The sequence below is a fragment of the Lagopus leucura genome, unplaced genomic scaffold (assembly GCF_019238085.1).
Source record: "Lagopus leucura isolate 7727_CA_CO unplaced genomic scaffold, USGS_WTPT01 Super-Scaffold_100001, whole genome shotgun sequence".
Classification (NCBI taxonomy): Eukaryota; Metazoa; Chordata; class Aves; order Galliformes; family Phasianidae; genus Lagopus; species Lagopus leucura.
The window spans coordinates 7857848-7881560 of record NW_024962262.1 but is presented as its reverse complement, the minus strand read 5'-3'; the positions used below and the strand labels follow the sequence as shown (position 1 = coordinate 7881560).

Sequence of the window (23713 nt, the reverse complement as noted above, 5' to 3'; positions counted from 1 at the left end):
TATAATGTAGAGACTCAATATAAAATGATTCTAAAATATAACTCTAATTCATACTTTCTTGACTTTATACAAAGACCTACTTATTAAACAGAATATAAATAATAAAACAAAATTTCTTGCTAAAAAGGATGGCTAAGTGCCTTTAGCGGAGTTGAATCATACCTTTGAAAGATCCCTGAAGTTGCCTGGAAGGGTCAGGTCTAACTCTTCAGATTCATAGTTTGTTAAGACCCACGGAAATACGGGGTATTGGTTCAGATCATTGTACGTTCGTCCTATTAAGAAAGAAAACATTATAAGAATTAGGAAACAGTATCAGTTGAAAAGCAATCCAGTAGTTGCATTCATTGCATTGCATGTTCCTGATTCATCCCACTTGATAGAAACAGGTATAAATTTACCAGACAAAAGTAGTTGTTTAGATGCTCTTCAATCAAAAGTCAACACAGACATCAGCATAACGTAAAGAGAACAGTATATTTCAAAATCAATTAAAAAACCATATGCCAATAAGTACCTTATTTTTTATTTCCATGAAGCTGTTTTTACAGTACAAGTGATAAAATCTAAAACTAATATTAGAGTATCATTTTTCAATCAACTGTATGCAATATGATTGGTTGGTAAAGATTGAGAGTCCAACAACAAGAGGCTGTATTTCAGGCTTGCAAATCTGGATCTGTCCTGAAGTATATTATTCTATTATTCCCCACAGTGCTTTTCTGCTAAAGAATGGACGAGAACTCACTGAACTGAAGGTTCAGAACTGCAGAACTGAAGGTGGAAAAATACATGTTTATTTTAACTCTATTTCCTAATCAGTTTGAAACACAAAAAACATTTTACCATTTTTAAAAATGGAGCTGACTGCCCCAGGCCACTTTCTCCAAACATAATGGAAGAAACATTACTGAGATCCCAGAAGCCCAAATATGCAAAAGTCATCTCTAGATAGTTTCAAAAAAAAAAAAAAAACAACTGAAAAGAACTGAAACTTATGAGTTCATCACCAGGAAAAGTGTGTTTGGAAGAGGTTGTTACTCCTGTGCCAACTACTATTTAGTAGTATCTAATATTTCACTGATAAGACAAACGAAGCTGCTCACTACCATCCACCATATTGATTTACTAGAAATCACACAATGTGCAACATGAGTATTAAAAACCAAAATCAAGTAATAAATACATGTGTGCGCATTTATATAATATAATTAGCAGACTGAAATAACCCAGGTTAACAATTCCCAGTCCTGCAGCAGATTTACAGCCCTGTCTCACTAACTGCTTCCTTCCAGATTCTGGACAGATTCCTAGGGTAAAAAACCTGGCACAGGAAAACACAGACTTCCTTGTTCAGAGTAGCATTTGCAATTCTACACAAAAATCAGCTCTGCGTTAATGAAATATGAAACTTATACTGCTCTACAAACACCTTATTTTTGCAATAGGAGTTGATGAACATGAAGTCTGTTTCTATTTTGTATATAGTCTTGCTGGAAAAGGAAAAGGTGTTCAATGTTAACAATTTTGCATTGTTGTTTGTGTTTTGAAAACATTCGTGTCCACAGGAATATAAAAAAAGTAATTTAAGTGCAAATACAACTTCAGTTAAAAAAGCAATCTTGGCACTATGTACAACATGCAAATGAACATGGATGGGAACAAAGATACTTCTATAATATCAACAGTGAATGAATATAAAACCATTTTTGGACTAAATTAATTGTTATTATCAATTAAATCAGGAAATAAAGCATAATTTACCTGTGTGAAGGAAGAAAAGGAAAGGTAGTATCTGGTAGAACACTAATCTTTAGCTTGTTTATTTTCTCATAAATCTTTAAGTAAGCTAAGTCTGTCTCCTTTTCTGTGTCTTTCAAATCAGAGTATTATTTTCAGCTTTAGCAAGGGATTAATGACATGCAATTTATACAGTTTCTTGACATCGTCACAAGGTTCTATAAAATATGGCCTCTATACAAGTATATCCTTGCACAACAAATGTTTTTCTCTCCATCAGAATCCCCAGTTAAGTTAACAGAAGAGTTTCCAAAAAGAAAATAAGAACAAGAACAATGTTTGGGATGTAAGGAAATAATTTTAACTACTGTATACTTTTATCTCACTTATAATTCAGTGACACATTTACCTTACACATTTACAAATAAAGTTTATGTTTATTTAGACAGCAGACTCAAAAGAAATTTGAGATTGAGGAAAAGATGGAGGTGAGCATAGTCTAATAAAAGCATAAGCAAAAAAATGATGATTCTTCAGAATCAAAAGCTTTTGTGGTAACAAAAACAGATCTTGAAAATGCTTTGCAAAAACATCTGAGAACATTCTTTTGCAAAATTCTTAAAAGAAAATTTAGAATTATTCAAAGTCACTAATTTATATACAGATATTTTCTATATTGAGATCTCTTTTCAATATTTATTTCATTCACTTCATTTCAATTTAAATAAATTCCATCAATGAGATTTTGGCTTTCTATTCCAGTTTTACATGGGAAAATCACAGATAAGTGCATAGTGCAAGAAAAAAACAATCCCAACTCTAGCTGCCATACGTGAGTTCTCCTTTGCTGTGTGATTCTGACAGGATACTCAAAGTATGGTCACATGAGAAAATGATCCTGTGGAATTAGCTCCATGTTAGCAGCAACTTGTGTGCTTTTAAAAAAAAATCCGTACTGAGAAATAATTTGAAGAAGATAATCTTGCAGTTTGGACAGGATTAGCTGCATACTGCATAGAACTTTTGACTCTGGGTTTGAGAATATCACCATAGTCTAAATAAAATAAGTCAAATTTACTTCCCACCTCCTTCAGAATTTATAAATCATATGAAGAGATTAGCTACTAAGAAAAAACATGAAGTTGTTTAGTAAAAAAGTTTGTTTTCCTTCAGCAATTTTCTTTTTAATTACAACAAATGAAAGCGATTCAGGAAGATGGGCCCTAGTCTAAATTGCAAAAGGAGACAGAATGCACATGACAAGGTAGGACCACACATCTATGCTTATCAGAGTGGAAGACAGTGATCTAGGGCTGTAATGGAATTACAAATCCCTAATTCTAAACATGCATAAATATTAGTGGTTTAACTTTCTTAGGAATGTTTTCTTGATCATTTCTGACTTTTTAACGGTCATTTTCAGAGCAAAAAGTCAGCAGATTAATATATTCAGCCATCTCTTTAATTGCACAATGACTCCAGCAAAAATCTTTTATTTTTTTTTCCCCTTTAGATAAATAAACATAAAACGTAAACCTGTACTACTATTGGTAGTCACTATACCTTTTTAGAAGCTTCAGATTTCTTACCAAGTAGGCTTACAGAGATTAATATTAAAGGCTGAATATTAAATATTGCAAGCCTCTGACACTAATCTACTTGAACAATAAAACTGAGGCATAGTAAATGAGTTCTCAGAATAACTGGATATGTTTCTTCATTAAAAAAACTTTTTAATTAAACCATCCAATTTAACGTTTTTATATGGCACTTTAGTTTTGAAGGTAAAGTCAGCTAGAGACAGCTGACAAAGAAATTATAACTGCAATTCCTTGGTGAAAATGTTAATGACAGCAAAATATTGTTTAATTAGATGATTGCAGCATCTGGATTAACACTCTTTAAGAGCGATGTTCCTGTGCTTGTCTGCTTCTTCACACTTTACAGACATTTTGTCATCTCTAGGTCATTAGGAAAGAATTTTTAATGATTTTTCTAGAAGCAAGTAGTTCGAGTTACATCTAATTAGATGACAATAATAAGCCCAACACATGCAGTAGCTAAATATATACATAATTAACCAGTGAGGGCTTGTACATCACAGAGTAAAAAAGTGGAAAATGCTAAACAGGCAAAGAAAAAAAAAAAAGGAGGGAGAAGAAGTTCATCTGAATTTATTACCTGACTGAAGATGTCATATTTTTCCACCACATTTTAAAAAATAATCCTTTTCCACTACAAGAAATGACTTACGAAAATTAAGGGTATAATTATTCTCCAGTTCTTTCAAGAGCTGTGACAGGTAGGATTTGAAAGAATTAAAACTGCAATAAATACAAATGCAAACAGATATTTAATACACTACAGGTTGAAAAGAAAAAAGTATCAAAAATCAGTTAGTTACGGGGAAATAGATTTCAAATCTAGATTTCTACCTAAAATAATGGGCTTTGCAAACATAGAGAATTACCCCAGTCTTTCATTTGATGCAGTGGGATTATTTTTAAACACTTTTTCAATAATTTCAAAATAATTTTTCAATAATTTCAAAAATTCAATAAAAGCGAAAAAAATAAAAAATGGTCCCTACATCACTCACAGCATTCAGATGACACATATGCTATAAGGCCTTTTGGTACGTGTCTGATGAATGGACAATTAGTGTATCATTGCTGCTCCCAAGCCTTCAAAGTTAAAGAATCCCTGGGAAGGGAGTAGATAGGAGGAGGGGGGAAGGTGGCCTGGAACATCTACACAGCCAGGACAAAAACCAGGGGCATGGAGAGTATAACACTGAGACTGATTGATAAGTAGCAGAGTGCAGTGTTTACCTTTGGGAAAAAAAGAAAAAAACAGGGCGGTAAACATGATGAAATATGGTCAAGTCAGCATAGAGTGCATGAAAGAGGTGAAGACCTTAGGAAAATAATAGGGAGATGAGAAAATAGTTGGCTAGAGGACCAGAGAAACAGGTTGAAACAAGACTACAGAAAATGAAGAAAGAGTAAATTTGAACTGAATTTGCACTAAGATATGAGGCTAGCACAAGTGATGCAAATCACATCCTTGCATAGGAAATGATCCAGGGGAAAAAAATTGTGATAGAACTAAACAGTTAGTTATTGAGTCATGAGCAGAGATCACAACAGAAACGGTTAAGCTGAAAATGAAGCTAAGGTATGTTTGAGATGTGCTAACAGGGTGATACAGAATTTTAAAAGCGTCATAGAAAGATGGATTTTTCCAAGGGGACACTTCAGTATTTTAAATGCTAATGAAGATCTTACAGTCTACATAGTGGCTATGTTTGTTAGGACAGACATATTTAAGAGATACAAGGATAGATTATTGAGTTATACAGTAGTTCTGTTCTACTGGAATCAACCAAGTCTGTATGATTAGCAACATTAATAAGCAGGTAAAGGACTCAGAGAAGTAAAAGACCAAGCTGCATGTCAAAAATAAACAAAATGAGTTGGTATCATAAGCCTCACTTCTGAATCACTTGCTTGCATGAGAAGCAGTGTTGCCAGCAGAAACAGGGCAGTGATTGACCCCCTGTACTCAGCTCCGGTGAGTCCACACCTCCAGTACTGTGTCCAGTTTTGGGCCCCTCACTGCAAGAAAGACATTGAGGCCCTGGAGCAGGTTCAAAGGAGGGCAACAAAGCTGGTGAGGGGTCTGGAGCACAGGGCTTATGAAGAGCGGCTGAAGGAGCTGGGAATGTTCAGCTTGGAGAAGAGGAGGCTCAGGGGAGACCTCATTGCTCTCTGTAACTACCTGAAGGGAGGTTGTAGTGAGCTGGGGGTCAGCCTCTTCTCTTGTGTAACTGGTGATAGGATGAAAGGGAATGGCTTCAAGCTGTGCCAGGGGAGATTCAGGCTGGATGTTAGGAAATACTGCTTTTTGAAAGAGTGGTCGGGCACTGGAATGGGCTGCCCAGGGAGGTGGTGGAGTCACCAATCCTGGAGGTGTTCAAGGAACGTTTGGATGTTGTGTTGAAGGACGTGGTTTAGTGAGAGCTATTGGTGATGGGGGGATGGTTGGACTGGATGATCTCGTAGGTCTTTTCCAACCTTGGTGATTCTGTGATTCTGTGATTCTGTAAATGTCTTTTCCAGTACTGCTTCTCCTTGAATAATTTCAGAAAAGGGGCAAAAGAAAATATGAATAGCTTCTTATCATTTTGTAAAGTGTTAGAGGCCGGCTAAGCACCACTTAAGAAGAAAGGAAGCTACTAAAACTGGCAAAAAAGGAGTACTAAAGTTCTTAGTTAGTGGATCTCTACTTATTTGGAAGAAAAGAAAAAACTACAAATTTCTTACCAGCAAATGATCTACATTTCTTAGGTGGAAAACATCTACTTTTGATAAGTGACTACGCTATGGTTCAGATATGCTGAATAAATCAGTAAGAGCTACCTGGCAAGATGAATAAAAAATTAAGGTGCACATATTTTTCAATAGCTAAGACCAATGATATTATTAAACAAGATTATGCTGTTAAATAAAAAGTAGTAGTCCAAAACTAGGCCATCACTGTCTATAAGAACAATTACTGGCAAAGAGGTTGTATCTTTTAAGGGAAGTTTTGAAACTTTTTCTCGCTGGCATTGGCCACGGAGCTCATGTGCATTCCATCATGGTGGATTTCTTTCTTGTCAGCAAGGTTACAGTGAAACTCTTCGCAATACCTCCAAGATCTTGATATATATTTTGGGAAGCCAGTTTCCTAGCCAGTTTCAGCTACAGAAATAAGTTGTCCTTTCAAAAAATAGTTTTCTGAATTTTTGCTTCCATCAAAAATTTTAGAGCTTCTTCCAAACTGGAAAAAGAAGTTTATTGATGTGTAGAACTGCAAGTTGGGTTTCAGCCAGGATTAAATTTCTTAAGTTATTCATAAAGTTTTTGTCTGTATGTGTGTAGCTGGCAGGAGGCTCAGCTACTGTAAGTAAATTTTATTCTGATTTTCAAACTAAACATCATGAGATTCTATGGGATAGCATCAGTGAAGATAGACGTTATAATTTTTGCAACTGAATTCTATTTGGTTACCTTCATAGTCTCAATTGTTGAAAAAAGGTTTGATTTTTTCTTTTTTTCAAAAACATTCACGAAGTACTGAAACACTATCAGACCAGCACCCAAGAATCTCACTTTCTTTTATATATCCTTCAAAAATATTTTTAGAGGGTACAGTGGTAAATTCTTCCCCGCCTAACATGATGACTTACTGAATTTGGAAAATGATGACAGGACAGAAATTACATAGATTGGTAAGGACCCATTTGCAAATGCTTAGCAATACAGATGGCTTTGAAATAACAGTCAGAGTAAGTGATATTCCTTGTGACAAGGAAAAGTTCCCCTAGAGACTCAAATTTACCTTTCTGTCTTTTGGAAATATGACCTTTACCAAAGTTTAAATTTGAATTTGATCATGTCTTCCTGAAACATTTATATGGCAGGTAATGCTCTTGTATTGAGAAGTGAGTTTATACAGTGAACAACAATGAGATTACATGAACAAAAGAAGTTTACCAATAAGAGTGATAACAAAATGTCTGCCAGAAAGTAGATGTGTTGAGTCACTGAGAGACACTACCAAGGTACTGACCAAGCTGCTGTAAGCTTTTCAAAGGCAATACAAGCTCACAAAGAAAAGTAAGAAGAATATGCTGGTAATCCTCCAAACCATGAAACCTGGAATGCATATGGAAGCGTACACTTTTGTAAAGCAGATGAATAATACTAGATGACATTAAGAGAAAGTTGTTTTATGTAAGCAATCAGGCGTTTGGCTACAAAGCTTGCCTAATAGCACTATATCAAAAAAGAAAAAAACAAAAAAAAAAGAACAAAAAAAAACACCAAGCATTTTTCTTGAGACCTCTGAGATATTCTGATGGGATCCCTTCAGGCTGAAGCTTGTTTATTGATGGATACTCTGCTGTAAGTAGCACTGCAATTCCTAATTGAATTCAAGCATAATGATGTCTTCAGGTTTTGATGCATTGGTGATGTACCCAAAAATAAATGACCTTGAAGTTTTTAAACTGATTAAAAATGAAAAGTAATTTATCAAAAATTGGCTTAGCTCTTGTCTCCTCTCATTAAGGAATTTAGACATGCTGCTTAAAGAAGAACCAAACATATGAAAAGGAAATCATAAGTGAAAGGCAGTTTTGTCGACAACGCATTGGAAAGAGGCTGAGAGGGCTTGAACAACTTCCAGCTCTCCAGCAAGCCCTCCAAGTTTGGGTGACATGGACAGGGAGCCTGTGAGGCTCTACCTGAATTTCCTAAAAACCAGAAGGGCAGCGGATATGTGAGAGACATGGAGCAGCTGGATGTAGCCAGTGTCCAGAGGCAGGATAGCAGCATTTTCATGGCCTGGTGCCAGAGGTAATAAACGCTCCACAGGGCTCCTTTCTTAGGAAGCGATCTGTGCTGACTGTGGCTGTAATGCTCCGAAGCCAGGCTGTTGTGCCTGCATACAACTACACTATACAGACTTTCTAGTCCAGGTCTCTGGTTCAGGGACGCTTCAGGGACGCTGCTTTGCACTCCACTGTGCAAGGTAAACATGCCCTGAGATTTCCAGCCATTCATCGGTAACACTTCTGTATCACACTGGGATAATCTGATGACACATTTATTAACGCCTGTGAGCCTGGATGCACAGAAGATGGCTAGCATATAAACACAGAAGCAAAAGCCTAAAGGTTTAAAGAAAGTCAGTTTGACAGCTGCTGAATTCTGCCACTGTCCTACTGGGAAGAACACAGCGACTCAGCTCAGACTAGTCACAGTAATGGGCATTTTGGGTGCTACTGTGGGGTTTTGCACTTACATTTGTCTTCTGTCAGGACAGAGGATAACCTCAAGCAGGAAAGTCAGGACCAAGTAAGAATATGAGATGTGGAGCCTGGTGGGATTTAATTTGTGCTTCAAATTAAAGCTCACTGGAGGGAAATGTCTGAGGAAGCCTCTCGACAGGCAGGTTGATAAGCAGTACGTGCGCTAGAGGCAGGAATCTTAACAATAAACCATATTCTAGAAATCTTTGCATATGGTTTAGAAAATTGCTGCTTCTCACATTTAAAAGTATGTCTAAGTTAATACATAGAAAAGGAAGAGGTGAAAGGAAAAAAAATACACTGTGAATGTCTAATTAATAACAATTGCCAGAAAAACTCTTCTTCTGCCAGTAACGAATGGATGTCTGTGGCAGTTATTTCTCATTTTAAATACCTAATCTGATATTATATTTCAGTTCAAAGAACTAAATGAGAAAAGATGCTGTAATCTAATCATACCACAATCCAGGTGACATCTGTACTGGGCAGAATACTGTTGTTATTCTGCTGTCTTGTTGCTGTTGCTGAGAATGATGAAGTAGCAAAATTACATTTTCCCATTATTATTTCCAGACATTCTCTGGCAATGGTTTGTTGACTCTAATAAAGCTTCAGACAAAGCTGTCAGCAGAGGAAATGGCAAGGAGAGCAAGGAACAGCCTCCACAACAATACATGAATCTAAAGCCTTGGTGATAGGTTGTGCAATTTCTGAGAAAATGCAATGTGTGTATTTCAGGATCTATCAAACCTGCAGCTGAATTCCAGAGGGATGAATGCATTCTATCAAGTCACAGTGCTTAAGACTTTGACAAACATAAACATATTATGAAGGATTAAAGAGTCAGAAGCTTTACCTGCTATAGTGTTGAGGAACATCAGGTATTCAAAATTAGATATCTCTCGTCTTTGCCAGCGCTGAGTCATGTTGGAGGATTTATAAAGCTGTCGGGGAGTGGCCAGAGAGATTCTCCTACAAAATACATTTAATGAATGATTATTTTAAGAGCCCCATTAAATGCTAAGACATAGAACAGCATTATTAGTGTGATTAATTTCAGATTCTCTCAGATGTTTTTTGATTCTATTTAATGAAGTCAAGAAGACACTATATCCCTTATTTAATAAATTACTAAAATTAATATCTTTATTTTATTTTACCAGAACTACAACACTATAATAATTCAGAAGAATGCGTTCTGTGGTTTATTTTGTTCTGAATCTGGTTAAAAATACTGGAAGCAAAAGGAACTGTAGACCTCCCGGTGCCTGTGTTGTCCAGCAGGAATAAAAGAAGCATGCCATTTCCCTATTTCAAAAGGACATGTTGAGATAAGTTCATTAAGGTGAGTGATAGATATTAAAGCACCATAATTTTCCAGCACATGGGTTAAAGATATTTACTCCATTATTTGTGTGCCTTCTCTGTAGTCAGTTACCCACAATCTACTCCTATATTCCAGTAACCTCTAAGATTTCTACTTCTAGCCTGGTTTCTGAAAAAATCCAGGTTTATTCAGTTATCTGCTCATGTGTCCACCTGCCCACCTCTCCATGATAACTCCTGAATTGCACTGAAATTGGGAAAAGAAATTGAAGTTTCTAAGATAATTAATTTCCACACATTGTCTATAAATTAGATGAGTGCATAAAGGAGAAAGAACCAAAGTTCTGTGCCAAAAAAATCTCTAACAAGCAGGGATAGCGTCATTGATCACAATTCATTTCCAAAGAAAACAGTCTTTGCTGAGAAGAAACAAGGAAAATATTTGAATGGAGGAAAAAATCATCTCCTCAAATACTTTTTTTTACAGAAACATACATTTTTTAAATTGATCAAAATAGAGAAAATGTTTGTTCATTGTTGTTTTTTTTTTTCCTAAAAGTATCCTCAAAGTTTATCCTATTCATAAATTTAATACACTATATATATAGCTCTCCAAGAGCAACCAGAAACACCTGATGTTTCAGCTTTCAGATGCCCTCCAGACATATTAACTGCACTATTTCAGGGCTCTGAATGCTGAGTATTCTCTTAAAACAAAGTCATATTCAAGGTGTCAAATCAGGTAGCAATTACAAAAATGTCGAACACCTACTTATAAAGATATTTGCACATATACATATACATGCACTAGACTCTGCTCCCAGTTAAAAGGATGACTATTGAAATGTGATTGGAATGAACAGTTATCACAGTTATAGGTCTTTATATGTCTAAAAGGTCAGTGCCTAGATTGTGAGTGTCTGCTACACTTAAATTCACAAATTAGGCATACAAAAATGACATGTGAGTGCATGTTTGCTTTTCTTTTTCTTCTTCAGTTTTTATTTTAATCTCAAAACTGCACTGCATAAGGCCTTGCCAGGTAATTGTGCATACACTCCACTAGTACACAGAAGGCACTGCAAATGTTTTGTTTCTATTATGCTTCTGAACAATCTATCTTAAGAACTATCAGAATGAAATCGCACTTTATGATGTATTTCACAGAATAACAGATTTACAGTGGAGCTCTCACAGTTTTACTGTTCCCAGTAAATTATGACTAATGCTGGGCACAAATTAATAAATACAGAAATAAAAGTACTAAAGAGATAATTAAATTTGCAAAACATTTCTGTCATAGAATTTCTGTTTCTTTAACAATGAAACAAAAGTATATGCATCAGTATAACTTAGTAGATTTTAGATTTCACCAGCAATCTATCAGTCTCACAAATCTATGAACTGTTATTGCTTCACATTTGAAAGACTGATTTAGGTGAACTCTCTACAAAATCAAATTATAGAGAAAAAGCTCCTTATTTGTTTTCTAAGTTATTTGAAAGATTTGAAGTCATTTCAGCAGTCTGGAAAAAAATATGTGCAATAAATTGGTTCCACACCTGCTTGTTTCAGTTAACACAGAAAGACCCACTGTTTTGTGTCTTGCTGAATTATTCCACCTTTGATCAAACAATTTCTCTGTTTCTGTATGCCATCAGAAATGAGAAGATGCAACAACAAATGTACTTCCTTTGCTTCTGGAGAACTACGACATACCTCCTCAAAATGGAAGCTGCAGAAGACCCTCTGATGGGATTATCCAATTTTCCAAGTTTTATTTGCTTTAGCTATGTTTACTAACTATTTTGTTCAGGGAAGCAATGCTATGTATCTCACACATGGAGCATGATCAGTTCCCCTTTCTCAATCACTTCTTAACAGCTACAATCTAACTTGATACAATCGATCCTTATGTATCTCATTAGAAGTGCAGTACCTCGCTTCTGGCAAGAAACTCATCAACATTTGCTTTCAGTCAAAACTCTGAGTGCTTTTATGCTTTAGTGAGATCAAATAATTTCCCAACTGTGTACCTTCCAAAATCCCAATGTATACAACCAGACTTGGAAATTCATCAACAACCTACTGATGCAGAAAAAGTGCCAGTGCTGAGTTCACGTTAAGCATGGTTACCATACCAGCTAAATTATATGTTTTCCTTCAGCAAGAAACATTATTGTCCCTCTATGCTCAGCTCTGGTGAGGCCACATCTTAAGTGCTGTACTTAATTTTGCGCTCCTCACTACAAGAAAGATATCGAGGCCCTGGAACACGTCCAGAGAAGGGCAGTGAAGCTGTGAGCAGTCTGGAGCACAAATGTTATGGAGAGTGGCTGAGCAAACTGGGATGGTTCAGTCTGGAGAATAGGATGCTCAGGGAAGACCTTATTACTCTCTACAGTTGCTTGAAAGGAGGTTGTGGTGAGGCGCGGGGCCAGCCTCTTCTCCCATGTAAATAGCAATTGGACTAGATGGAATGGCCTCAAGTTGCACCAGGTTGTTCAGGTTGGATATTAGGAAAATTTCTTATCTGAGAGTGTCGTCTGAGAGGGTGCTGGAATAGGCTGCACAGGTTGATGGTGGAGTCAACAATCCCTGGAGGTGTTCAAGAAATGTGTCGATGTTGTACTAAGGGAAATGGTTTAGTGGGGAAATAGTGGTAAAAATTGACATAATTCATAATTTTAAGGACATTATTTCTCTGAAACTTTGAGCATAGATTGAATGCTTTGTTGAATAAAAGCATTAGACAGGCAAAGGGAAGGAATGGTAACAGAGGCAAACTGGAGATTTGCTCAGAATGGTTGTTCTGTAACAGTCTTGAGAAGCAATACCAGTTTGCCTGCTTCTATTAGTCTGCATTATTAGATCATAGATATTTTTTCTTCCATCTTTATCAGTCACAGGATTTCTCCATGAAAATAGAAACACACTAAAATACACATATTTACTTCATTAAAACTCATTAACTCCTTCAGACTGTTTCCATCTTGAATTGCAATTATTTTATGTAATTAATTTTAAATCTAAAAACTATTACCAGTGAAAAAATCAAACGAAGGAATTTAAGCAAAACCACTAGAAAGTTCTGCTTTTGTTAAAATATTTTAAAGTACAGTTTAATCTGGAAAACTGGGCATAACATATGTTGATGTTTTACTCAGTGTAGCAGTTCCCTGAGTAGATGCTGTCTACTCACCATTTGTGTTTATATTTATGATACAAATGCACATACTTTTTAAAACTCCTACTAGCATTCTGGAGCCAACATATTAATGGGAAGTGAAACTATACTGTACTATAAACAAAATATTAATACTGGCTGGGTGGATGGGGAGAGAGCAGTGGATGTAGTCCACCTTGATTTCAGCAAGGCATTTGACACTGTCTCCCATGGCATCCTTATAACAAAGCTGAGGAAGTGTGGGATAGATGAGTGGACAGTACTCATCTGGAGTACTATGTCCAGTTCTGGGCTCCCCAGTACAAAAAAGACAGGGATCTCTTGGAAAGAGTCCAGCGGAGGGCCACGAAGATGGTGAAGGGCCTGGAGCATCTCTCCTATGAAGAAAGGCTGAGTGAACTGGGTCTGTTCAGCCTTGAGAAAAGAAGACTGAGAGGGGACCTGATCCAGATCTACAAATATCTAAGGTGTGGGGGGCAGAGTGGCGAGGCCAGACTGTTTTCAGCAGTGTGTGGAGACAGAACAAGGGGAAACGGCCAGAAACTGCAGCATAGGAAGTTCTGCACAAATGTGCACAAGAACTTCTTTACGGTGAGGTGACAGAGGGCTGGAACAGGCTGCCCAGGGAGGTGGTGGAGTCTCCTTCTCTGGAGATATTCAAGACCTACTTGTGCAACCTGGTGTAGGGAACCTGTTTTGGCAGGGGGGTTGGACATGATGATCTCTGGAGATCCCTTCCAACCCCTACGATTCTGTGATTAACTGTAGTTAATACTGTTATTGAGCCAGATTTTCACTGAGTTACTTCACTGCAGTCCTACAGACACAAAGAGCATGTAGACAGAAGTAAAGGAAAAGCCATTAAAGGGTCTTCTATAGTGCATAAATCATAGAGTGATTACACAAAAAGAAAAAGGAAAAACAACTTAACTACCATATGCCAGATTTATTCTGAAGGGTAACAAGCCCGTTTTTGATTCAAATTGAACTGTAATATAAATATGGAAATTTTACTGCACATAATATTGAAGCAGAAACTTTACTCAATAATTGCATATCAACAAACTTTTCCAGACAATTATTCAGTGAATAATGCACAAAGGGTATGAATTTCAGAAGTAAAAAATAAGTCACTATTAGATATGGAATTCTGATCGATTCATTTGCATTTTGTTTGTTCCAGAACATGTGGTTGGTCTTGTTTTTTTTTCAGAAAAGAATGCTATTACTTTCCATTTAGAGACTGCAATTCTTTTATTTTGAGCTTTTGGAAGAGCAATGTAAATGCTAACAAGATGCACCTTCCAAAGAGATGCCTCAATTTCCCCTTGATCTCAGTGAAAACTTGAGAAACTTGGCAGTTTGCCTAAGGATTTCAGCACGTTCAGGAGATCAAGACATAGGCACCATAAGACTCTTCAGCTTATGACGGGGAATGATGTTCAGCTGGAAAAGAAACAGTTATCCAATCCTATAAATGCTTTGACATTACAGAGTATTTCCACATTCTGCACTGGGATAAAACAAGGAAAATGTGGATTTTTAATCCGTAAAAATGACTTAAAGAATGAGAAAGACACATCCCAGATTGCACACTGATGATTAAGCCATTGGCTTTTGGCCAAACCAAGACAAACTGAGATCTGAACCCAAGGCGCCATATTTTTTGAATTTCCTGCTGTCTATTCTCTTTGTTATTTTTATTTTATTTTGAATAGAAATTCATTCTGAATCTAAAAAGCATTCACAGACTTCTGGTTATGCACTCTCAAAGATGATTTTAGATATGAACAAACACTTAGAAACAAACAAAAAAATGGCAGCAAGATATCTAACCCCAGAGCAGTGAGGTACACATAAAGACCATCTTACCCAACACTGAAATATGAACTCTTTTCTCAAATAGGACCTGACAGTTAGGATTCTTATTTCTGACAATAGGTTGATGAAAAATGAAATGAAAACTGTAGCTGTCCATAGTAAGTGAAAATCTGTAAAACTGAACTTCAGTTGATATTTTTCAAAGTGTAGATCTTAAATTTTGGAAAAATTTAGTCATTAAACTCAGGAATAGAAGGAATTTATAAAATTCAAAATAGGCACTATACTGAATAAAGAAGAAAAATGCACATACATTCACATAAACTGCCAGTGAGAAGGTGTATAAAAAAATAATTTTCATTCAGTAAACAAGTCAAGTTTACTTCAATATTATTAATTAAAGACACAATAAGGATGATCATTTGTGCATATACTTATAAAATCTTACTGAAAACTAGACTTTGAAGAGATAAGATACAAGTTTTATTTTGATCCTTCACTAGGAGGTGTGTATTTCCTTTAAAGAATGCAAAATCCAATTTAGAATACTTCCATTTCCATTCTGCAATAACAGAACACATACTAAGTAAAGAGCACTGTTTCTCAAACTACCCTGGAATAATGTTTTAGTATTCACAAGTATAAAGATATCATGTGTTTAATATAATGAACACAGAACGTTCCAACTATTTTAATCAAATTACCTGGCTTGTGGCAATCCATAGCTGGTTCCTACTCCAACACGTGGCAAGCTGTATACAACTTTTTTCACTGTTGCTTGGTCAGGAAAATTAAACATAACAGAAGCTAAAAGGAGAAAATAAGGACTAGTAAACCATTTAGCAAAATCTTTATCTCCACCAGCATATATTAAAATAATTTTGGATTTTATTTGCAAAGATAAATTAGTTAAACATTTTCACTCCCAGAGTTATTTTTGGGATTTTTTTTTTCTTTTTCTCATAGACATTTCATTACAACACTTCCAATTTAAAAAAAAAAAAAAAGAAAAAGAAAAAGAAAAAAAGAAAGAAAAAAAGAAAGAGGAAAGAGGTGAAACAGGAAAAGAGAATTTCCTATCAAACATTTGTAGAATTTACAAATTCTAATGATCTGCCTTTCTGTGAAGCAGTGAGATTGATTTACAGGATTGATTTTGACTTGACAGGACAAGGAGAAATGGTTCTGAACTAAAATAGGGGAGATTTAGATTGGATGTAAGAATTTTTTTTTTTTTACAATAAAGATAGTGAAGTACTGGCACAGGTTGTTGAGAGATGTGGTGGATGCCCCATCTCTGGAGACACTCAAGGTCAGGCTGGACAGGGCTTTGAGCAGCTGATGGAGCTGTAGGTATCACTGCTCATTGCAGGAGAGTTAGACTAGACGACCTTTAATAGTTCCTTCTATCTCAAATGATTCTATGATTCTATGATTTTAAAATGCAATATATCATTAAAGAGAAACATAAGCACTTTACCAAAGGAAACACAAATTCTAAGATTAATCAATACCATACAAAATATTTACTGGAACATTTTTTTGCAACACAATAAACAACGACATACTTCTGTTTGCCATAAACACTTCCAAAGCTGTGTTCTGAAGAAGATAACGTCTTGAAAAAACAGCCCGAATCTCGCTGAACATCCATTTTCCATGAAGACCTTCTGTATAGGCAAGGACCTTTAAAGTAAGAAACAGTGATCATTATTGGTAGAATACTGCCATCACAACATTCACAAAAACACAGTTACGTTTTAACCATCCGTGTAGTACAGATAACTGTATTTCTTTAATATTTAAAACCATTAGTTAAAATAGGACCTTAAAAGGCCTTAAAATGCAATAAGGTATAGCTGTTAGAGTATTGATAAGAACAGTAACCTGGTACTCCTAAGGTATATTCTTCATGAGTCACGTCAACTTATTTTCTTCAAAACACAAAACTCTACAACCAAGCAGCAATAATGGAAACAGTTGCAATTACGCCTCATTATTTTCTTATGTGCTGAGTAGCAGACTTATTTCTGAGGCTGTGCAAAGAACAACCAAAATAGTCTGCTACTGACATCCATTTCAGACTTATAAATTAGAGCTCTCTAAATTCCATTAATAAGTGCAGAAAATAGCTAGAACAATACGTTGACACAGAAACTTTTCTAAATTAGGTGTATTTAATATATGAAACTATGAAGAAAATGTGTTGGTTTTTGTGATGTGATGGTTTTTTTTTTTTCATTTTTAACAAAGTGCAAAAATATTTTAAAATAAAATAGCTAAAAGTTAGCACTGCTTTTTCAGTTTGTCAGTTTTTCAACTGAAGGTACTGGTCTAGAATTAGATATTAACACATAAGAAATCTCTTTCACTCCTTCACTCTTCTGGAAAACAGACACAAATTACACAATTTAATTAGGTATCAGCTTTATTAACTAATCTCATCTGGGAATCACCTTTCAAACAGTATCACTTGGTGCAAACATTTTCCCAATCCTTCTCATCATCTGGATATCTCCCTTTAGCCCTTCACTCCTGCTCAGGAGGGCTCTGCCCATAGATGATCCTCTGACAGCCTTCACTTTTGTCACTTTGGGAGGAGGACAATCCCCTCACTGCATCCCGTTGCATTTACCGAGTCCTGCAGATTGTGCCTTCCTCTAAGCTGCAGCTAAGAGCATCACAGGTAAGAGAGTTCATGGTAAAATTCTGTGAACATCTTCACTAAACAGAAAGGCAACAGAAACTTTTAACTGGATTTTATTCCTGCTCTCCATTAGGTGTATAGACACTGTTGATGCACCAGCTTGCAGTGCTTCTACACCAGCTGAAGCCTTGCTCTCTGTAACCATGACCTCCCCCACCTTCTGAGCAGGGAAATCCCAGGGAGCCCATGTCTTGCTGCTGTCAATGATCCTTCTTGCTTGAGGTACTGGAAATTGGATTCTCCAGCTTTTCACAGATGCAGACACAAGATATTAACATTTCCATAAGTAAAAAAGCTAGTTTTATACACACTGTGTTAAATATCCCAATGGATATCTGTCAAACTTTGTCCTTCTAATCTTTTTCTCATAACCACAATGAAACCATTTCAGAGATGATGTTAACAATGGCAACAAAACAAATGGGTTCAAATGTTAGTTCTGCCTTTGATGGAAACTAGAGAGAGGAGATCCATACCATCTATATAGAAAGAAGACACAGGTAAAGTTTGGAGCAACGGTTTCATTCACCTCAGCTCTCCAGACACAGCCTTGAAGGGAAGGAGCGTGATTTGTTTGGTGATCCTGAGCTGTGCTCAAGAGGCTACATGCTCCCTCCATGCAGTTATGAGACATCGTACACTAAATTCTTGTTGTGTTAAATTAACCTTCATGTTAAAACCCGGTACTTCATTTTCACTTTGAACTCTGTTGGCTTCAGCTTCTACCACTGGATCTTACCATACATTGTCTATGAGATTGAAGTGTCCTCTGATATCAGGTATCTTTTCCTTGTGCTGTGATCCAGTTACTACTTAGCTTTCTCTTGGAAATAAACCAACAGTCTCTAGCTAAGATCAGATGTAGAATACTGTTGGTATAATTTATACGAAGTTCGATTGAGTATAAAGTTTCTAGAATAATCCTTCTTCAGATGTCTTCTAATGTATATCTTTTGTCATTACACTTTCTTAAGGTACTGAAAGGAAAACAAGTTTAAAAAACACTGAAAGAAGAGAACAGTCTTAGGGAGGAGTTTGAAATGTACATAACTGTAACCAGACCTACAGCAGCCAGAGGATTTGCCAGAGAATTAGTTCCTTGACAGGTCATCATGCTTCAGGAATTCATTTTTTGTTTCAAAAATGTTTCTAGTTGTCACATTTTTTTTCTAAGGAAAAACATCTAATACTGACTGTGTGCTGTGTATTTACATTTTACACCATTCACAGGAATACATTTACAATCTCTATATGAAGCAGAGCTTAGTTATTACAAATCAACACTATCAGCACATTATATGCCAACCGTACAGTGTCTTTTGCTTCCTCCTATTCTACTCATGTGTAAAGCAATCACAGACGTACATTCACCAGCTGCCATGAAATGAATGGCTTAAGATAGCACTCCAGATGAGCTTAAAGCAGTAAAAACCATAGGAAATCAGAGGAAGGGAAGGAGGCTGTAATTCAGTTACTGTTCTCAATTACACTCTTCTTAACTGTCTATTAGTCCAAGAGATATCAGATTATCATGCTAATATCAAATCATCTCAATTATTTCAGTATTTCTGGTGTATTGTTTTCCTGTTCAACATATACTACCTATTTTGTCAGCTCCCATAACATTCATATGACACTGTATTCACAAGATGCATTAAATCTTCCATTATTAGATACCTACACCTGACAGTCAAAACTATTGACACTGTCTGCAAGATTCTTTCTTCTTACTATAAGAACAAAGACAATTTCTCTCTTCTGAATTCAATTTTTTTAAATGGAATTGTATTTTTTATTTTCATTATTATTTAGAACATATTTTTATCATTTTGCTTTTCCTTATCATACAAATAAGGATCCGGCTGGTTTATATTTCTTACAAACAGCATATACTATATATTTCATTATTGAGAAAGACATGGAAATATCCACTTGGTTCATCAAAAAGCACTGACATTATGTTACCTATTGCTCTGAAGCCAAAATTACCATGTGCTCCATCCTGTATTTTGATGTTTACATTTGAAGCCAGTGCTCTTTATTTTGATAGTTTTATGAGTTTGTCTCCTAAACAGCTACAAAGACTGCTTTCTCCTAGCATGTATTAGTGCCTGAAACACTGTGGTTAAGCACAGAATTCTTAATAAAATTAAAAAATAACCAGTCACATCTACATTGGAATTAAGTACTCTTTTCATTTCTAATATAAGAAGTAATTATTTGGTTTAAAACTTATTTCCCCTATTAAAAGCATTTATACAGAAATATGAGTATATTTTAAAGACAGCAGTAAGTTAGATAACAGACTGAGAATAAACATTTGCTAGAAAGTATTGCAGTAAGATGAAGCTGTGACCCTAATAATAGAATGAAAAGTCTCAGGGTTATATAATGAGAAATCTACTAGTGACACCTAATTAGTTTAGATTAGTAAAGAAGCTTGAGATGTGCAGGTGGAAAACTCTATTGAAGAGAAACAGAACTACTAGGAATTTGATGATCCTTGAGGTTCCTTTCAACCCAAGCCTTTCTATGATTCTGTGATTCTATTACTGAAGTGTTTTCCTACTTATTCCAAATATAAAGGCTCCATTATTTTAGTTTTATTTCTGACGTAATAAAGATCTTTTCTTTTTTCAAGTATGAGTCAGTCCATTTTGGATCATAAAGTCTACTTCAGCTATCGTTCAATTTCTGATAACAAATTAATTGTTAACTAACAGCTGGAATTTTGAAGTAGTACATTAACCAAAACATCACAAATTCTATTTTCCATTCTGCTAGCATCCCACAGGAAAACACTTTCATATTATGACTTATTTTTACAGCTTCACGCCACTTTTGGCATCGCATTGCACCAATCATAGCACTACAGTTCTGACCCCTTTCTTCTGATTACTGTCTTTGCAATTGAAATAATCACCTAATCAAGCATTATTAAGAAATCAAGGAAAGCAACTTGTACAAGTTCCGTGTATTCCGAGTTGCTATCTTTATAGCAAGAATGGTCTCTTTCCAAGCCTTTCATAAAGAATTGCTGTTTATTGCTCAGTGTTTCCTTTATAAAAATAACCCTATTGGATGATTCATTCATGCTTCTGTATTTGAATTTAGTCTACCGTATTCAGTGGGAATTGATCATTTATCATTTGGAAGCAGATCTCTTGTTCAGGGTGTTCTAATTATAATCCAATTCCTCAATGACAGTGGCAATTAATACTTCTAATATTTGCCAATCTTTGTTTACATTTAGTGCAAAATGCCTATACTCAAAAACATATATATTTATTTTAAATTTTATTTTATTTTATTTTATTTTATTTTATCTTGACATTCTGTACTAATAATATCATATAACAAAAGCAGAAATGTCTTGAAATTATATATAGTAGGACCGGTTAATTTTTTTTTGCAGCATTTCCACAGAAAAATTCTGGAGTTCTTCTAGATTATTTTCTTCAAGGTCTGAGAAAGATCTTCAGAGTCATTCTTCATAATTTACGATATAATTTATTCAGTACTATTTTCCAGTATTTAAGATGTTTTAAGTTATGTGTCCAGGGCTGCAATTTTCAACAAACTTAGCATGTCTTTCTCAACACTGGCAATTACAACTACAACTTATTCATTTATGTACTGACTACATGCTGTACCTTGTTTGTTTGTTTATTTCTCAGTGAAGCTTGAAAGGTTGAGTTTCTTCAATATAAAATATGTTTGACATATATAGTGGATTTATAATTTGAATAGCATTTCATTCTTCATTCGTCTTCTACAAGTTTTGGAAGAGAGACTACCTGCAAAAGCCCACTATGATTCGATCTATTTTATGTGTCCCAATCTTTCACAAAATACAAGATGAAGAAATCTCCATTCATTTCAATTACACAGCATTATCCACACCTATGTTATCAAAAAGAACAAAAGCAAAGCATGTTGTTTTTCCCATGAAAAACAGACTGAGGGAAAGGAAATGGGGATGAAGAATGAGAGACAATTTGGTGAGACTGTTTTGAAGAAGGAAGAAAGGAATATGCCTAATTTCTCTGCATTGGTTTTCCAGGATGAAAGGAAAGGAAATTAATGGAAAAAGTTCAGAGAAAAATGAAAAAAGGGGACGTGATGAACTTTCATAGCCTTCCTATCCTTGCAATTCCATACAAAAGTGTAGGAGCAACCACATTTTTACTTTCTTTTGATTTCTGGAAAGATAAAAATTTGTGTCTTATACCACCAAGACTGAACAGGAAGTTGTACAGAGTCCACTCACATGCAGAGCCATCAATCTCCACATTTAATACAGACCAGGCTGCCCAGGGCCCCATCCAACCTGGCCTTGAACACCTCCAGGGACGGGGCATCCACAACCTCTCTGGGCAGCCTGTTCCAGCACCTCACCACTCTCTCTGTAAAGAACTTCTCCATGACATCCAACCTAAATCTTCCCTCCCTCAACTTAAAACCATTTCCCCTTGTCCTGCTGTTATCTGCCCTTTCAAAGAGTTGAAAAAATACGCTTTATGCCTATTCTTCAGGCATAAAGCAGTAGTTAATTTTGTATTACCCATTTCATAGCTTGATAATCACATACTTAATGGAATTTACCTGGCACATTGTTTAGATCAGTGTTTTACATAAGCAAATATGTGCCAATAAAACACGGAAAAGTTCACAAACACAAATCACACTGACTAGATATTTCATCAGAAAGCTATCTAAAGCCTCCTACAAAAACATGCTCATGCATATGACTCGGTTACACATGAGGCATTTATAAATCATTTTGGCATTGATGTATGCTTTTGGAAGTTACAAACAAAAGAATACAATTACTTAAAATCATTCTCTTCTCTACTGTTAGAGATTTGGATTTCTCTCTTTGAAATGCTTGCTAACATCATCATTTCCTTCAAGGAAAATATGAAATTCTGAATTTAGATCTTCATGGGTTAAAAAAACAATGGCTCTTGTGCCCATATTGCAAATCTTTTCCTGAACTATGGAACATGGAGCTTGCTACAAATTCATGGCAGACTGCATGATTGCTTATTGTATTCTAAACACAGATTGAAATGAGAGACATTAATGGCATGGAATCAGGTTAATAGAGCTTACCAAATATCATATTAAGTACTATAAAATTCCAAAATGTTTGACAAATAAACTTTTTAGTCATTGTAAGATCATCTTCTCTACTTCAATTTTCATAGTCACACTTCCACAATCTCAGCAATGTGCCGCACTTTCATTTTTACTTTGCATACTTCGCTCTAGTAATACTTTCTCCATTTCTCTTTATATCAAGCTCTCAACCCACTACTTACGGTATATTTTTATGGAAAATGCATCTTTACTTGGAAGCCTTAAGAGCTTTCCTCCAAATAGTTCCTGTGATACTATGCTCTGCAGGATGAGCTGAGTACTGTGTGCCATTATAATTTCTCAGTCCACATCAGTTTTAAAATCTTTTTCAGACTTTTTTTTTTTTTTAATAAATATTGGCAATGCTTCTTCATTTTTCTCCTCCTCTTCAGGGATCTAAAAAATGTAGATATTATTTTTGTGGTTTTGGGCTTTACTTCCTTGCCAAATTTTCTCAGATTATACTTCTACTTCCAATGTTTTTTTAAGCATTCAAGAGGCCCCTTTTCTTGAAACATGAGGTTCTGCTCACCCCAACCTTTTATAAATTTAATTTCTATGGTCAGCATACTGCTTTAGTACCCATCAAAACTCAGCTGACAGTAACTGATGTTCTTATTCCCACATCCATTTTCAATCATCTGAAAAATTATTTCAAGTTGGCCCATTTTCAGGCCATTTTTCTGTTTTCACTGGTAAGATTATTTTGCATGTTATTATTTTGTTTTCTAGGAAAGCATTGGAAAAGTTTTTTTGAGAACCAGTGGCAGAAAAGGTTAGTGGCATTAAAAAAAAAACCCACCCTACTCCTAGGTAGGGAAAGGCTGTTTTAAAATGTTAACATTCTGGTCAAAATAATGCAAAGAACATGTCTTGAGTATTCCAAATGCATTATTTCTAACTGCTCTGCTTCTGTGAAAAACAAATGCAT

At 35.6% G+C, this 23713-nt stretch overlaps 1 protein-coding gene across 1 annotated transcript in view; it reads right to left on the bottom strand.

Moving 5' to 3' along the window:
- Positions 1-23713, bottom strand: part of NBEA (neurobeachin) — a 466212-nt gene that overhangs the window by 87202 nt on the left and 355297 nt on the right. The window contains exons 42-45 of the mRNA XM_042868525.1: positions 16502-16619; positions 15638-15740; positions 9456-9571; positions 163-275 (exon numbers count right to left, since the gene is read on the bottom strand). Coding sequence (XP_042724459.1) covers positions 163-275; positions 9456-9571; positions 15638-15740; positions 16502-16619 — 450 coding nt within the window. The remainder of the gene's footprint in view (positions 1-162; positions 276-9455; positions 9572-15637; positions 15741-16501; positions 16620-23713) is intronic.